General features: G+C 39.0%; 3 protein-coding genes and 1 non-coding gene across 4 annotated transcripts; 2 read left to right on the forward strand and 2 right to left on the reverse strand.

The window, feature by feature from the left end:
- Positions 1 to 208: 208 nt before the first annotated feature.
- On the reverse strand, positions 209 to 281 carry TRNAK-UUU. The gene has a single exon. It is a non-coding gene; the product is annotated as a tRNA-Lys (tRNA).
- Positions 282 to 3,153: 2,872 nt separating this feature from the next.
- On the forward strand, positions 3,154 to 4,712 carry LOC104425681. Its single transcript, XM_010038447.3, has 4 exons — positions 3,154 to 3,311; positions 3,419 to 3,631; positions 4,191 to 4,355; positions 4,506 to 4,712. Exons 1-4 carry the CDS (start codon positions 3,303 to 3,305, stop codon positions 4,560 to 4,562), a joined length of 444 nt encoding a protein of 147 aa, XP_010036749.1. The 5' UTR covers positions 3,154 to 3,302; the 3' UTR covers positions 4,563 to 4,712.
- A 644-nt stretch (positions 4,713 to 5,356) lies between these two features.
- LOC104425682 lies at positions 5,357 to 10,316 on the reverse strand. The gene is made up of 5 exons (XM_010038448.2): positions 9,932 to 10,316; positions 9,227 to 9,387; positions 8,990 to 9,020; positions 8,683 to 8,785; positions 5,357 to 5,846 (listed from the first exon to the last, which is right to left on the reverse strand). Exons 1-5 carry the CDS (start codon positions 10,241 to 10,243, stop codon positions 5,740 to 5,742), a joined length of 714 nt encoding a protein of 237 aa, XP_010036750.1. The 5' UTR covers positions 10,244 to 10,316; the 3' UTR covers positions 5,357 to 5,739.
- A 631-nt stretch (positions 10,317 to 10,947) lies between these two features.
- On the forward strand, positions 10,948 to 15,231 carry LOC104425683 (abasic site processing protein YoqW). The gene is made up of 8 exons (XM_010038449.3): positions 10,948 to 11,218; positions 11,844 to 12,000; positions 12,220 to 12,305; positions 12,538 to 12,650; positions 13,162 to 13,227; positions 13,750 to 13,859; positions 13,941 to 14,006; positions 14,570 to 15,231. Exons 1-8 carry the CDS (start codon positions 11,124 to 11,126, stop codon positions 14,957 to 14,959), a joined length of 1,083 nt encoding a protein of 360 aa, XP_010036751.2. The 5' UTR covers positions 10,948 to 11,123; the 3' UTR covers positions 14,960 to 15,231.
- The last annotated feature ends 1,209 nt before the right edge of the window (positions 15,232 to 16,440 follow it).

Below are 16,440 nucleotides of genomic sequence, written 5' to 3' on the forward strand. Positions count from 1 at the left end.
ACACTCGTTAAAAAAAAGTGATCACTAAACTAAACGAGCTTATGAGAGCATGAGGTTAATGTAATGTCGAGGTCACTGTATGATCATCAAGAAGCAATTTAGTACTCATCTCTCCTCATGCTCTATTGCATACTGCTCGTTAAAAGGTGAAAATCATTAAACTAGATAAACTAATGTGATGCAAGAAAATAAATTAAGTCATAATAAACGCCGTCTGTGGGAATCGAACCCACGACCACATGGTTAAAAGCCATGCGCTCTACCAGCTGAGCTAAGACGGCTCATACATTATACATTTTATCTATTAATATTTTAATTGATATGTTGATCAGCTAATAATTCGAGACTATCCCTTGATCGTTGTTTAATGGTAATCACGTCTATGAAGTTGCATACAGTTAAAATGCTCATCTGAAACTACACCAGTGTCTATCTCTACCTTTCCTTTCGATTTCTCTTGAGCAAGTTCTGTCTCCTGTGGTCACGTAAAAGAGAGAAGTGCCGAATTGATATGGTCTAATCTTCAAAAGTTCTCTCACGAGAAAATAATCTTTCTAGATGATTGGACATGAATTTTTGTGGGAATAAGTACATTAACGTGTCACAAATTATTTACAACACTCATTTTAGTATCAAAAGTTTTTGTTGGCTCACTTAAATGCTAAATCAAATAAAAAATAATGACTTAGGATGTGCATGATAATCATTCCGATCTAGAAAATCAATTTTTGGCTAGAAATTGATTTTCTATTTCTATTATTTGGATAAGTTTATAAGCAAAAATACGCATTTGATAATTTTATAAAATTTATGATTTTCTGAAATAGAAATTCGTTTGATAATAATACAAAATTTCTCTATTCTGAGTGGTGGTGGCAGTTGTTTGACGATTAGCGATTGGCAGTGAGAGGTAGGCAAGTGGCGTATGGTGTTTGGTAGTCGGCAGCTAAGGGGCGCTAGCAATCGACGATCGATGGCGGGAGGCGGGTGGGCGATGTCTAGCTGCGGTGGTTGATGGTGCAGTGGTAGGGGGTGGCGGCGATCGACAATCAACGGTGGGAGGCGAGGTGGTTGACGGCCGGGGGAGGGTGTTGGTTGACCGGCGATCCATGGTGGGAGGCGGGCAGCGGCATTCGGTGGTTAGCCGTGAGTGTCTGATGTCCCACGGGCGGCCGGTGGGATAGGGCGGCAGTGATGATAGTGAACGACAAAATGAGTTTTCATTTCTCACTTTTGTTTTAGAAATAAAAAAGCTAAAAATGTTAATTTCTAATTTTTAGTTCAAATCTATTTCGGAGTAGTGATCTATTTAAAAATTAAAAAAATGAAATTATGTTATTAAATGAATTTATGTTCCAAATCTATTTTGGGAACAAAAAGACAGAGAAATAGAAAAACAAAATAGTTACCATATACGCCCTTAAGTGTCAAAGGTAAGAAATTTTACAAATTGATTATGCGTCATTTATAATTAAAATTATAAAATGACTAGGCAAAATTTTTAAAAACTCCAGTTCATTTGACATCCTTGGCACTGAAGTAATTGCTTTTAAGTAACGACTGATACTGAAGTGATGACTTTAAACAAAATTTGGTATTTGAATTATTACTTTAAATAAAATTTAACACTCAAATGATTGATACTTATAACTTTTGGAGGACATCACTTAGGGATTATATATTGACTAGGCACACCAGCAAGTCATGTAAAATTGAGAAATTAATAAAATATAACCATGTCGGATTTCCTACGATCAAGATTGAAGTTAGCATTTAAATGATCATTTTTTTTTTTCAAAAATGGCTCTTAGGTGATCCGGAATTTTTTTTGTTTTTTTGCAATAAAGCGAATGCCGTACATAATTTTTAGCACTTCCAGTATATTTATCTCAATTTTTGTGAGTTTGCTAACCACCGAGGACCTGCCCCAATCTTGACCTGTAGAATTGAAGATGGCCGACAATCGTCATCCAAGTGAACTCCCCCGAGTCAGTTCCTAAATTCCATGACGTCTCAACCATAGAAATTAAACTCGAGATCTCATCCAAGCGAGGCTAGGGTAGGCCATCGCCCATGATTTATCCCCTTGGATTTCTTGTGGCATGAAACGGAGCTGCATTCATGGGCATAAAAGGCACGTTTGGGCCACTGGAACTTCTCAATGGAGATGGTTTCTGGGCCTATCCATGCTTGATCCACTTTTTCGGCTGCAAAACGATGCTTTCGAGAAGAATCCAAGAAGTTCGACCAAAAAAAAGAATGCAAGAAGGTCGCAATCATGGGTCGTTAAGCTGGGAAGACGCCCTCACTTGTGGCGTGGTGGGTGAGGATTGTGATGCCCTCGCCCACCATGATGCGACTCTTGCCGGCCATGGGCAAAGGCCTCCACACCCTTGTCGGCCATGAGTAAGGTCCTTCACGCCCTTGCCTATGGCCGATGAGGGCGTGGAGGCCCTCACCCGTGGCCGGTGAGGGTCGCGACACCCTTGCTTGGTTTGGGTGAAGGCGCGGTGGTCCTCACCAGTGGTTGACAAGGGTGCGATGGCCCTCACCAATGCCTTGTAGAGGCCCTCGCCCAAACCAGCTTGTGGCTAGTGATGGTCGGCTAGCGACCTTGCTGACCAAAGGGTAAGGTAAAAGAAAAAAAATTAAAATAATAACTGATTGTGTTATGTAAGATTGCTGACGTCCATGTTAGTAATTTTCAATCTAAATTGGCTAGAATTAGTACTAATGCAAACATATTTAAGACTAAATTAGTTCAATTGAAAGATTTAGAACTGAATTAGTACTAATGCAATAGGTTTATGACTTTTTTTTTTTGGGTACTTTTCCTGTATTGAGGCACCAAGCAGCAAGCTCTAGTCAAGATTTGAGCGCCTAACCATTCGACACTTGATTAGTGTAATGAAGGGGACAAAGTTGAAGATAAACGAGCCAAAAGAAAAGCCATTTGCCCCTTCTTTCCCTCAACACACAGCTTACCTCTCGGTCGCTTTACAGTCATAAAAAGTTGCGGTGCCACGGGCTTTGTTACCTTACCGTTCTCCTTTTCTCTTCTTTTCAAATCATAAAGAAAACCACACATTTACTTTAATCTGACAAGAAAAATTTTGAAAAATTTTCAAATGGACTTTATTCCATGTTTACTACATTGTATCCAAAGGAACATTCAAAAGCAACCTAAAAAGAGATCTAATCCACATGTATATATAAACCCGGTTGAGATGAGGCTGAGTATCTAGTGACTAGTGAGTGATCAGTTTCCAAATATTACACACGCCTCTTTGCTTTTGTCTCCAATGATGCACGTAAGGCTACAATCGCTGCTGTTTTTGCCTCTGATTGCTCATTTCTTTTGTTACTTTCTTCAATGGTCGATGCACGCTCATATGAAATGCATGAAATGGTATCGTAGGGTCATTCCAAGAGGCAAGGGTGGCAAGTCCCGGCTTTCGGGAGCTGGGATAGCTATGAAGGGCTTCCTTTCACTCAATGCTTTGACTCGGCGAGACGGGTTGAGTCGCTGCGTTATGAGTATTGCTATGAGGATCGTGACTTATACATGGATGGTGGTCTTTACGAGAATGATGAAGTAACACCTGCTGTGATCGCTGTTCCTCGCCGGAGGGTAAGTTAAAGAAAAGCCGACGTGAACGAGTTATGCTTCTCTTTTGCAGATATGAACAGTTGTTGACGTGACTTTTTGTTGGATTTATTGCCGCGTAATGCGAATGAATCCTGTTCACTATGCTTTCACCTTGATCCTTTAAATGTCCACGCTCGTCCTATCTTCGATTTTCTTCATCTTGATTCGAGAAATTCCGCTTAATTACTTCAGTGCTTGTGTGTTTTGACTAAGAAATTTGAAAGGGTTTTAACTTTTGGTTTTGAACGAGTAAACTTGAACTTCACTTTCAAGATTTTTAAGGAACAAGTTGACTTCGCTTGCCAAAATAATACCATTTCTGTTAAATGTTTAAAATCGAGGTCTATTTCTAATGGATAACTATATTTATAACTTCAAGAATTAATTTGCTCTTTTATTCTGTAGAGTCTAGAATGCATATGTTAGCGGTAAATAAAAACGTCACCGAGCTTGAGATGCACTTTATCAAGGTCATGATCATAAACAAAAATAACCTAATGACTGGCGGAATGTACTGACAAATTTTTGTTCTTTGTTGCAGGCAAAAGTTCGCGACCCTCATGCCAAAATAGTGAAAGAAAAGCGATGGCTGAACAATCTCGAAGGGTCTTCAATCCCAGGATTTCACTTCAGGGCAAGGCCGAAACCTGTTGATGAAGATCTGTACAAAGTCCCGGCCGAACTCATTCATGCCAAACCTAAGAAGGCAGGCTCTTAGACCATTTTCAATTAAAATCATGGTCATTCAAGAATGATAATCTGATTACAATTAAGCCACAATTTGCTTGTTCCATCACCATTTTTGAATTTATAATGGCTAACTAAACTTCTGAATTCTATGAAATTTTTCCTGCAGAAGAGAGGGTCGGGCTTCTTTTCCAGCTGCTTGATTCCAGCCTGTGCCTTGTGTTAGAAGCTTCCAACGATGAATTCTACAGAATGCTTGTACCATGTATATATTAATCTGCACTTCTATAGTAAATCAAGCAGTGTACTTTCTTTGGGTGCAAGAAGTCAAGCTTTTTTGTGGTGGAATGGTAGTCAAGCAGAATCCTTTTTCCTCCTCTTCCTCTCCTATCGCAAGTCACGACATTACACTTTCGACCCGACATAAATTGAAATGAGGAGACGAGCCCGATTGGACAATGGCGCTTAGTCTCTACAGGGAGAGATGATCATCGACTGGTGTTGACATTCAAGTTGAGGAAACTGGAAGAGGCTGATATGAGAAAGCTAAAAAAATACTATTATGGGTAGGTTTGATTTCCCTTCTACAAAAGAGGTGGTCCAAAAGAGCAAAAAGAAAAGGAAAAATAAAAAGGCGTGAAAGAACGTTTAATTTTACTTATTAATTTCAGATTTTCGGCCTTACGATTCACGGGAGAGAAAAGGTGAGAACTTTGCAATCTTCCCGCGACACCAACGAGACAGGCATGAACATGAAATTGACATAAAGTTCAGCGCACGCTAGTGACCCTTTTACTTTTGTAGTAGACTTTTGATAGCATTTCACGTTGAAACTAATCAAAAGCAACGCATTGAACTTCCAAAAACCAAAAGCAAAAGCAAAAGCAATGAATAATCGGGAGGCAAACCTAAGGATTTCAGTCAATCATCCCATTGGACTTGCAGTTAAGAACAGTTAAGTCCCGAGATCGTGGTCTCTTTTGATTTGAGAGAGAGAGAGAGAGAGCCTTTTCACTTTACTTTCACAGCAAATGGCCAGCTCTCTCTTCTTTGTATTCACAGTGGGAATGCAATAACTAGATGATAAAAGAGATAAAGTCCTCAATTCTGATACAAAATTACACCGAACCATATGATTATATTCCTCAAATCGCATACACAGGTATAAGGGAAGAAAGATGGTTAACAGTCCAGATCCTCTGAGCACACCCCCAGAGCATGCCGTGCAAACTGCTCTGCTGAATCTGCATTGAGGTTGGCTTCGTCAACTACCACAAGTGAAAAGTGACGCGCAAATCACTGCTTTTACCGGTTCTGGCATGGGAATGCAGTGACTTGTCAAGGACATATTTGCCTGATATGCCACTTTTAGCCGGCAAGATACAGAACTTTAGTGGAAGCCATCAGTCACTTTCACTTTCTGAAAAGTATCTCTGAGCATCAAATGGCTGATACCGGGAGCTTGCATCTTGATCATCCGAAGGAGGTGTTGCGTTCATGGGTGCAAATGCTGCAATCGGCATGCATAAATACATGAGAAATCGCATCAATACACCATTGCAACCTGAATTACAAGAACTCGAGGAAAATTCCAATGACGAGAAAGTGCCATCAATCTAAGTGCTGCCTTCAGCATGCACTAAGAAAATGGGACAGCATCCACCCACTGTCCTTGTGAGCTTTTAGAATTTGCAATAACGTAGTTTGTATGATTTACTCTAAAGATAGAAAATTATTCCAGGACACCTGATATTGTTTGTTCGATTTTTTTTTTCTCAATCTTCTTATGGCTTTTAGAATATTACACACAACTGCTTCAAATTCAACTGCTTTTGCATGTTTAAAAAATGAGGATGGAACCTAAGCTAGATCTGCAATGAGAACATTTTCAATTCCTTGATAAAGTACATTCATTTTCTTCACAAAGATAATTCATTTTCCTGCAAATCGACAAAGAACACAGCTATTCAATCACATTTGCAATGTCATAGCTATCTGACATCTAGGGAAATGCTTGAATAAGAAAATAGGAAGTATATGGAGAAAATTTTCATCTTCTAGCTAAAGAAGTTGAAGGAGGTACTAATCAATGAAAAGAGTGAACCAACAGACATGATCAAAAGCATCTATATCATGCAGGAAAAGATAAATTTTCAGTATATTCTCATTAAAAGCATGCTGCTGCTGAAGCTTGAGTGTGTCAAGACAAGTAATAACTATTAACAGAAAATATAGCTCATACGTTTCTTATAGGTACAATATGCTTATATATGACCAGATAATTTTTATTTTTATTATTATTATTTTTTGTGATAAATGAGATTTCATTAAGAAGGTACTGACGGGGTAATGCCCCCATACAAATCGGCCATAGGTAAAAGCTACCCATATGCAAAATTAGCATAAAAGACCATTTCTAACATTTACAAAAAACTGGAAGCATGAAATTGAACTTAAACATACATAGATTTTGTGATATTTAGTAAAAAGACTCATAAACAATTCTGTAGACAAATCACAGATTGATGACATCACAACCAAGGGAATGTGACTATAAAATTGGACTAAGAGACATGACTCCCACAAAAAGGGACGGATCTAGAATTAGAATCTTTTTTTTTTTTTTTTTGAAGGGAGGGTGGGGGGGGGGGATGGCCCAACTATGTTCCCTCACAAAACCAATCTTCCATTGTTCCTCATTGAAATCAAGGTTCATTTTTGTGGTATTTCCATGAGTGTCCTAATATGCAAATTATTGATTTTGTGCGTTATGACACTTTGTGTGGGAGTTGCGAATTTGAACCGTAGATACAACTAGGTAACTCAGGGATTGATCCCCTGACTATAGAAACCCCGAACCTAAATATTCTTAACTCACTGAATATTTTAAAATAATCATTGATTTAGCTAATCATGGGTTGAGAGCTAATTTCTTGCCACTTAATATCAAACCATCAATTTTACTTATACCAATATGGAACAATAGAAAGTTGTTAACTTGATAAAACATCTTAATCAGAATTGGTCCATAATCTTAAGAGCCAGGATAATTTAAGTGTTTCTGTGTGTCGTTATAGAATGAGAAAAATAAGAAGAATTCCTACTTTTGTAACCATGGGTAATATGAGGAATAAAATTCGAAGTTTTAACTTGGAATTCAAGTAGACTTAGTAATTCAATCTATTCATTGGGTCTCCTGATTTCAATCTGTTAATTTGGAAGCTGTGATTCAAATTTTCAATTTTGTTTGCAAAATCTAATTGGACTGGCTTTTTGGGGACGAGAGAGTGATGGAGATTTACATGCATGTAAGAAAATATAAATGATGGGTAATGGAAGCTACAAATCAGGAATATACTTGGCACATATATATTGCTTAACGAAGGTGAGATGTGAGAGAATCACCTGGTGGGGCTTAAAATAAAAGACAAAATTACTAAATGACTTGCTCATCCTCATTGGGAAAATAAAATGGAACACTCTTTTTATCTTGCAGCCTCGATCAAGTACTCAATCTTTCAATAAAAATCAACCAGATCCGTCCATGCCCACAATTACAGATCCATTCAGAGAGGTCATTCAACCATTTGATGTTGAAAAAAAATATAAAAATGTAAAACTGGCTATTCAGCTCAGTTTTGCAATTTATCATTTTGTTTAAATGCAAATAGTGACTTAAAGTGCTTTGCATTATCAACTGCATTTTGTAAGGATGAAATAACAGGTAGATACCCAGAATATTTTGCATAAAACCACTCGTTATGTAATTCAAGGAACAGCTGCCTAGGGTGCTGTGGTATAATGTTGGTCCAATGCAACCAGCTCATTTCTCAAAAAAAGAAATTATGCTCTGCCTTATCCTTTGTCTAGCTAAACCATGATCCACATTTTATAATTAATGGGATAACAGGTGATACCCATATTAGTTTCCATAACCCACTAGCCTTCAATTCCAGGTGCAGATGCCTTGGGCGATGTGATAAGAATGTATGTGCCAATGCAATCAACTCTTTACTCAAAACAAGAAATTACATCAGCCCTATCCTTTTACATGTATAGCTAATCCATCAACTATCGAAAACAAGGTCTACCACAAGATTCACAGAAGTTCAATAGCCTACAGACCCATCACAGTCAAGAAAATATGACAGATCATGTAGCTTGACTTCTTAAATGGGAACTTAAAAAATTCATGCTGATGTGTTACCACGTAGCTCACAAACAATAGAAGTTGGTGGCAGACATGCATGTTAACTTGCGAGAAAAATATCACTGGCAAGCAGACCATAGATTGGTGAAACCAATGGACAAAGATGAATCATTCAGAAAGTCAAACATGAAATTACCTTTCTCCCTCATTCTTCTTTCTCGATCATATTCAAACTTATCTCGAATTTGGTTAACCCTTTCCCATTTATCAGGATGTCCATTCCTTACAAATCCTTGCTCCTGCATTCAGAAAAATCATGTCTTTTAGATACCTTGTAATATAATGGATGTGGATAGATTATTGACAAATCATTCAGAGACAGCACTGTAAGTTGCAAGAAAGTAACCATATTTGCTATCATAATAATACAATCCCAAGGTGATTTCATCAGATAAAAAAGTAATACTGTAAATAAGACAAGAATTCTGATTCCACACCAGTACCTTCACTTGGCCCACATAAGACCTCCTGCTCCTGAAACATAAAAAAGATATACAACACAGTTACATTTGGTTCATACTATCTCTTGAAAGCTGAAATAAAAGCTATGCTTTACTTTTCATGATTCAGCTATACAGAAACTTCCCATTATATGATTTGTGTCTCCAATTTAGGGGCTAAAAGTTCTATAAACCGCATCTATTAAAAAGGAGAAAATTTCATGCATATCATTGCCCAACCTGTATGGGGAAAAATCTTGTTCATCATCCTCAGCAGATTCATAATTTGCATGATCTTGGGCAATTTTCTTTGAATACCCTTCATCCCAATACAGCCTCTCCCAATTTTCTCTAAGCTCATTATACAGTTCCATATACCTTTTGCACCAAGGTTCATGCTCCTGAATCATTACCACAAGTCAAAAAAGAAAATGCAACGAGTAAAAAAAATCCAAACAACAAATTTTCAACACTACAGTTGACTCAGAGCATATAGTTGAGATTCAAACAAAGTAATGTGGGGTCTTTCAATTCTCTATCACAGACTGTTCACACAGTCCAGACATATACACCAATACTCAACCTCCTGAGAGTTCACCTCTAATCTCAGTCAAATGCTGTGACATAATACAGAATACAGGCAAACAATTCTGTACATCAATACTATAAGCAGAAAAACTGAATCAACACTCAACAAAACACCCTTAATAAATGGTTAAAAGAAAGTAATAATTTGAAGAGCTAGAGACCACGTAACCTACAAAGCTAAACATCATTTGCATAAAACCCAACGTCGCAAGTAACATATAACCGCCATTCAAGCTGAACACTAAATCCAAAGCCTCAGTCCCATCGACATTTCACACAGCGCGAAGACAAGGAGCTATAGACACATTTCCCACAAATACTAAAAATTCGAAGAGCAAATTGAGTTTCAGTACGGACCGCCTCCTTGAGCACGAGGCGAGTGCGGCGCATGAACTGGTCCCTAAGCTGCTTCCGCCGCCTGTTGGGGATGTTGTCCCTCGGGATCACGAAGCGCTCGCGCGGAGGCACGTTGTCCCCGATCTCGTGCATCTCGCCGTCCACGACCCACCACTCCGATTTCTCATCCGACTTCTTGAGCGCGAGAGGCGGCGACTTCGGCCGACGCCGCGGCGGGACGGCGTAGTGTCGAGGCCAGCAGAGGGAGTCGGCGGCGGCGGCGACGGGGAGGCATCGGCCGAAGGTTTGGATTCGTTTCGCGAGGGATTGCATGGAAGAAGTTTGGAGCAAGCTCTCCAAGGCCCGGAGGTTACTGTTTGTTCAGAGGGTTTTGTCCGGGTTTCTTCATTTTGGGGAATTACTAGTATTTTTGGGATTCTGGAAAGTGACGTCTCAATTCTTTTTTTTTTTTCAATTTGCCCCCCTCATATTATGAAATTTGCGCCAATGCGCCCCCAACAAAAAATTTATCACACATTGGATCGCGTGACTAGACATGTCTTGTTATGAAAGGCAAATTGGTCATTTATTACCTATATATGTGAGAAAATACAGAGGTCACTAAGAGAGATAATAATTCAAGATTACTAATAGCAATGCGTTCGACATTAAACCCTCATAGAAATCTTAGATACATGCCAATTTATGCTGTATATTTCAAAATTATTCTTCTACTTATATATATGCGTGTGTATTTATATGACGAAATTGTCCTTCACAAGCCACGTGTTGCCACATGGTCGAAGCTTTGGATGTAATTTGGTCGGAATCGCTCTCTAGGGATACATTGCAACCCGAGCTCAATTCGGAGGGCAAATTGTCTATATTGAAACATTGGGTGGGCAATCTGCGACAACCCTAAAAACTTGGGGGTATTTATAATTCATTCATATTTACTAAAAAAAATTGAAAAAGAAAAGAAAAAAGAAAAGGCAAAGCAGAGAGGAAGAACGACGCCCATCTCGGAGAACCCGGTCGAATCCAACGGCTCTCGTCAAGTTTCCACGCTCCTCGAGAATGGACACATACCAGAACCGCCCTCGTTTCTTCTTCCCGCTCTTTTCACTTCGCAGCTCGGAACTGCTCACGGCGCACCCGCTCGTCCTCATAGCAGAATCGACGGGGAGAGAGAGAGAGAGGGAAGGGGGGGAAGATGTGCGGAAGAACTCGTTGCACCCTCAGGCCCGACGACATCCCTCGCGCCACTCATCGCGGCGGTCAACCCTCTCGTACCATCGACTTGGATCGGTATCGCTTCTCTCTCTCTCTCTGGGTTTTCCGGTGCATGTGCGGTGAGCGTGTGTAGGGTATTTGTGTGGGCTTGAGAGCGCCGGAGGTGCGCCCGATATTCGGTTGCAGAGAAATTACTTCCCTCAATCGCGATTGGGCTATTCCCTAGTTTTCTGCTCTTCTTTTTCAGCGGTAGCAGGAATCGATGGTCTAATTAACAAAGCGGTGCCGTTTCTTGTTCTTCTCGTTCTTCTTGTTTATCTTTTTTATTTTTTTGAAAATTTTCCGTTGAAAGCAAGTCTCCGAAACTTCTTCGGCATATTAAGGTTTGCATTTGTTCTCGAACATTGGGTGGAAGTGTTTTTTTGCTGGTGAGTAAGGATGCGCATGGTAAAATTTTTGAAACAGAAATTGGTTTTTGGTCAGAAATTGATTTCTCAATTTTTATTTCAGAAATTGAGAAGTTAAATTTAACTTTTGATTTTTTCTTTAAATTTATTTCTGGAATAGAAATCTGATCCAGAAATAGAAAAATCAAATTGTGTTACCTAACATTTTTGTTTCAAACTTTAACAGAGAAATAGTGATGTATAAATTTTATCATGCGTGCCCTAAGTGTTGGGACCTGTGCTATATCACTTAGGTACCGCCCGTGTTATAATTTTTCGCCGGGATGGAATTTGCCGGTGGTGCGGAGAGAAGAGAATTCAGATGGCGATGATTACGTGGTCCACTGCATGAAGTGGGGGTTGATTCCCAGTTTCACCAAGAAGAACGAGAAGCCTGACTATTATAGGATGGTACGAAGCTATAGCATGCAAATCCTTTTTTTACGGCTCGAACTACTGTGATGCCGCATTAGTTTGTAGACTTTAATGATGTTATGCAGATTTTTTTTCTTTGTTGGAAATGTTTGTTTGATTTCGAGAATTAAGTTAGGATAAAGTTAGAACTTATTGGTCCACTTTGGTTTTCTGCATGTACAAATTTCCATCATGTCTCATTTCTGTCTGTCACAGTTCAATGCTCGGTCAGAGTCCATAAATGAAAAGGCTTCATTTCGTCGTCTCATTCCCAAATGCCGGTGCCTTGTGGCCGTTGAAGGGTATGCACATATCTAATCTGATGTTTTGCTACTTCTGTCTATTCTCTGGAGCACATGTCATATTTATGTTTTGCTACAAACTTCCATCATGCCTCTTTTAGAGGTCATGTCATAGGTACTGAAAATTTCATTGATTGTGGTATGTTTTTCTTTTCTCTTGTTGGTGCTTAGCTTCTTCTTTTGAGTTCTCTGCATCCTTTAGTGCGTTAATCAACTTGGATGTAATTTACAGATTCTATGAATGGAAAAAAGATGGATCCAAAAAGCAGCCATATTACATTCATTTCAAGGATGGTCGTCCCCTTGTTTTTGCTGCTCTGTATGATTCGTGGAAGAACTCAGAAGGTTTGTTACTCTGTTAAATATAAATATCAGTCGTACTGTGTAATGATTCATTGAGAAAATCCTTTCCTTTCCGTCTTTTATGTGGTATGTTTTTCTTTTAAATTTACTTCCTATGTCCAGGCTACTTTGCTTGAATTTTGGCGCAGTAATGTACAATCTTTGGGTTTTCCATGGTTAATCATTAACTTTTGGTTTGCTTTAGCTGGTCCTGCTTCCAATTGTCGAGTTTATTTTGGTAATATATTTATAATTACTACTACTTATAATATAGATCATAATTTCTTTTAATCTAATGAGAGAGTAATCTTAGACTTTTAATCAAGCAAGTAATTTAATAAATACTTCGAATTATATCCCTTTTTTTTGGAAGGTTATCAAATTTTGTCTGAATTCTCTTTCTACTCTCTCTGGAGAGAAGGCAGAAAAGGCTAACTTAATATTATTAGACCTGCATGACTTTGTATGGACATACGATTCACAGCCAGATCACCGAGCTAATGCTTTTCTGCAGGTGAAATTATTTACACCTTTACCATTCTCACAACTTCATCATCGCCAGTTTTGCAGTGGCTACATGGTAAACAATTCTTGTTTCAGCTTTCTTATCTCTAATCACATGGTATCTCTCATATTCTACAATGGCTCCCGTGATATAGGTATACTTTTAAATTATAATTAGTAAGCTTTATCTGTGCCAGACCTAGCATAAAAAAGTGATTGGTCATGCTTTACAGAAGGGGCTTAGATGTATACTTTTTGAAAGATAGGATTTTGTGATCAGCTGGAAATTGTGGTTTCCGTTTAAGATTGTAGGAATCTAGGATATGGGAGGATTTAAAATCAAGGGTTAGAATCATTTACACTGGAATTAGTCCATTGATGTTTGGTTTTTTCACTACCCATTCAAGGTCTTAAGAGTCACCTTCTTGATCACATTTCATAACAAGTTGAGCAACAAGATGGCAGTTCTTCTTGTCATCTGTTTATATTAATTAGCCTGAGATACACAATATACAGTAGGGGCATGGATTATGCAACAATGATTTTGAGACAGGAGAGGGATCATGTATAATAGAGTTGCACTAATCTTGCACTGCAGACAGGATGCCCGTTATTTTAGGTGACAAGGAGTCAACTGAGAAATGGCTGGGTGGCTTGTCTTCTTCCAAATTTGATACTGTGCTTAAACCATATGCAGAGCCAGATCTGGTAAGAGCTTTGTGACTGTGGAAAGATTGGATGAGACCTGCCTCATATAATGCGCCCAGCTTATTGAAATTCTTTGTTTAGGTTTGGTACCCTGTGACACCTGCTATGGGCAAGCCATCATTTGATGGACCAGAATGCATTAAGGAGGTAAGCTGAGCTTAGCTTATCTTCTTAATTTGTGACAGTAACACAACAGTCTCATTTATGAAATATACTCATGATGGATGGCACACAAGGCCTTCAAGACTTCATGGATGGAGCACTAGAAAGTTGGCATAAATGAACTTTGTATTTGCTGCTTCATGTGTATATGCCTTTGGTTTATTTTTCCTAGCGGATAGTCTTAGGGAGTTGCTGATAATTGAGTCATTTTTGTTGCTTCTGAATGTGCTTCCATGAGCAACTCATAACTGATTACATGGAGGTATATTTTTTGCGGATGGTGATGATGTCCTGGCGCTTTATGTTAAAAAAGGTGGTCAAATTGCCGTACTATTCAACAAGCTAGTGAAGAGTCTATCCTTGTTCCTCTCCCTGACCACAGGATCTCTTGCACTCATCGGCATACCGCGAAGATTTTTATCTACGTAACATTGTCTTTGCACAAGAGCAGACTAGAACCTCACAGAAAAAACCGAATGTCTTTTTCCTTTTATCTGTTCTTTTGTCACTAGATTTCTTATTGGTTTTATGTTGGTTACTTTTTGCAGATCCAACTGAAGAAAGAGGATAAAAATATCATTTCAAAATTTTTCACAAGAAAGGAAATCAAGAAAGAAGAAGAATTTAAGGGAGAAGAGAAAAGTTCTCATCAGGATTCTGTCAAGACGGACGTGCATGCAAGCTTTAAAAAAGAGCCTAAAGTTGGAGACTGCAATGAATTCTCATCAGCGGCTGATGAATCTGGCATTGCTAAACATCTTGATGATGCAACAGGACAGGGCCAAGTCAAAAGGGACTACGAGGAGTTCTCAACTGATCCAGATCAAGGTACGTACCAAACAGATGTGACCCAAGCAAGTCCATTGAAGAAGAAAAGAGAGGTTAAGAGTAATGAAGATAAACAGCCGACGCTATTTGCATACTTTACCAAAAGCTAGTTTGGACGCATTAGTGAGATTTGCAGCTTCATTTACGTCCCCTGGCTGGATAATTTTGTGCTAGTTGTATAGTTTGTCAAGAGCTTACTTCCATTTTGTTGTTGGAAAGAGGTGTAGCTTGTACTGCCGGGTGATTGATATGTATATAAGGTGCATTTTGCAGGGACATGAAAAACCAGATGAAGTTGTAAGATCTTTGGGGTTGCATAGTACCATTGTTAGCTGTGTTTTTGTTTGCGACAGAATTCTGAGCAAAGTGTACACTATTTTTACTTTGCACTTTCGTCACTGCTTTTGATTCTACTTCCCATAATTTAATCTGCGAGGTGGATGAGATTAGTTTCCCTAATACTATAGTGCAAATTAATTTGTCAACCATAAAAATTTGTGTATATATATAATTACCAGTGTTGCATTGATTCTGTGTGGCCATGACAAAATCGAAATTGTGCAAGAACAGCAGATTCAGTGTAGACCCATGAGCCTGCACCCAGCAGAGAGGTCAAGACACAGCAGGTCTTTTTGATCGATTGAAGCATTAACTTAAAGCATAGAAAAATACTGTCAGAGTGACTTCTTAATTATGCAGTTTTGATGTGCCATTATTATACAAATATAGAGAGGGAAAGAAGGGGAGGAAATTTTACAGTAGAACGGAAATGCCGTTGGCAGTCAACACAAGGGAAACAGTTGCGGGCGCAAAATGGGTAGAGACCAGATACTATTGTCGATCAATCTCCCACTCCATGCTATCTGCATCACAATCTTCTTCAACACCCGAAATGGGCTTGCCACCACTCCCCACCGGACCACTGGCCGCGTCCCCAGACAGAACCCACGCCGCTTGTTGCCGAGCCGTATTGTGTTGCCCCTCCGCCTCCTCAGCCGCCGGCGTGGGCGGCACCACCCGACAAAGATTGCGGAATTCGACAACACAGAGATGCCATTGGCATCCTTCTTCTCCATTTCCAATATTGGGAGTGTTTGGCATCTTCATATCCAATCAAATCTTTATATAGTCTATGAGGTGCATCTGTTGGTGTTAATCATTAGGATCATGATGGCTGTAATTATCACCATCATTATGTTTTAAAGCCAGATGCTAAAGTGAAGTGAGTCGTGGCTTTAGGAAGGGACTTCACCTTCTTTTGAACTTTTCTTCTTGAGCCTTGTGGTAGCCATGATTACAAGAGATAGGCCTCTACTAAACTAAAGACGAACTAATAGAAGATGCAAACATTATGTATCAATTACCTTGGAATCCAATCATGACATGTATATGATTGCACTACCAAACTTTGGAATATAATTAAAGAATTTGTTTTTTTTTTATCATAGTGATTAAACCTAGAAAGTGTCCCCCCCACTTATTTACTTTAGTGGAAGCTTTTGGCTCAAAATAAGAGATTAATTGAACAGAACTGATTATTAGGTATATGTCCAGATAAATATATTTTATAAAGAAAGTTATATACCCTAGG

The sequence above is a fragment of the Eucalyptus grandis genome, chromosome 11 (assembly GCF_016545825.1).
Source record: "Eucalyptus grandis isolate ANBG69807.140 chromosome 11, ASM1654582v1, whole genome shotgun sequence".
NCBI classification, from domain to species: domain Eukaryota; kingdom Viridiplantae; phylum Streptophyta; class Magnoliopsida; order Myrtales; family Myrtaceae; genus Eucalyptus; species Eucalyptus grandis.

Excerpts from the sequence above, each read along its gene's own strand:
- LOC104425681 (XM_010038447.3), top strand. Across the intron at positions 3,632-4,190 it reads TCGCTGTTCCTCGCCGGAGG|GCAAAAGTTCGCGACCCTCA; the intron begins GTAAGTTAAAGA and ends TCTTTGTTGCAG. Across the intron at positions 4,356-4,505 it reads TTCATGCCAAACCTAAGAAG|AAGAGAGGGTCGGGCTTCTT; the intron begins GCAGGCTCTTAG and ends TTTTTCCTGCAG.
- LOC104425682 (XM_010038448.2), bottom strand. The coding sequence starts at position 10,243 with ATGCAATCCCTCGCGAAACGAATCCAAACCTTCGGCCGATGCCTCCCC. Across the intron at positions 9,388-9,931 it reads GCCTCGTGCTCAAGGAGGCG|GAGCATGAACCTTGGTGCAA; the intron begins GTCCGTACTGAA and ends GTAATGATTCAG. Across the intron at positions 8,786-8,989 it reads CTTATGTGGGCCAAGTGAAG|GAGCAAGGATTTGTAAGGAA; the intron begins GTACTGGTGTGG and ends TTCTGAATGCAG.
- LOC104425683 (XM_010038449.3), top strand. The coding sequence starts at position 11,124 with ATGTGCGGAAGAACTCGTTGCACCCTCAGGCCCGACGACATCCCTCGC. Across the intron at positions 11,219-11,843 it reads CGTACCATCGACTTGGATCG|GTACCGCCCGTGTTATAATT; the intron begins GTATCGCTTCTC and ends TATATCACTTAG. Across the intron at positions 12,651-13,161 it reads TTCGTGGAAGAACTCAGAAG|GTGAAATTATTTACACCTTT; the intron begins GTTTGTTACTCT and ends GCTTTTCTGCAG.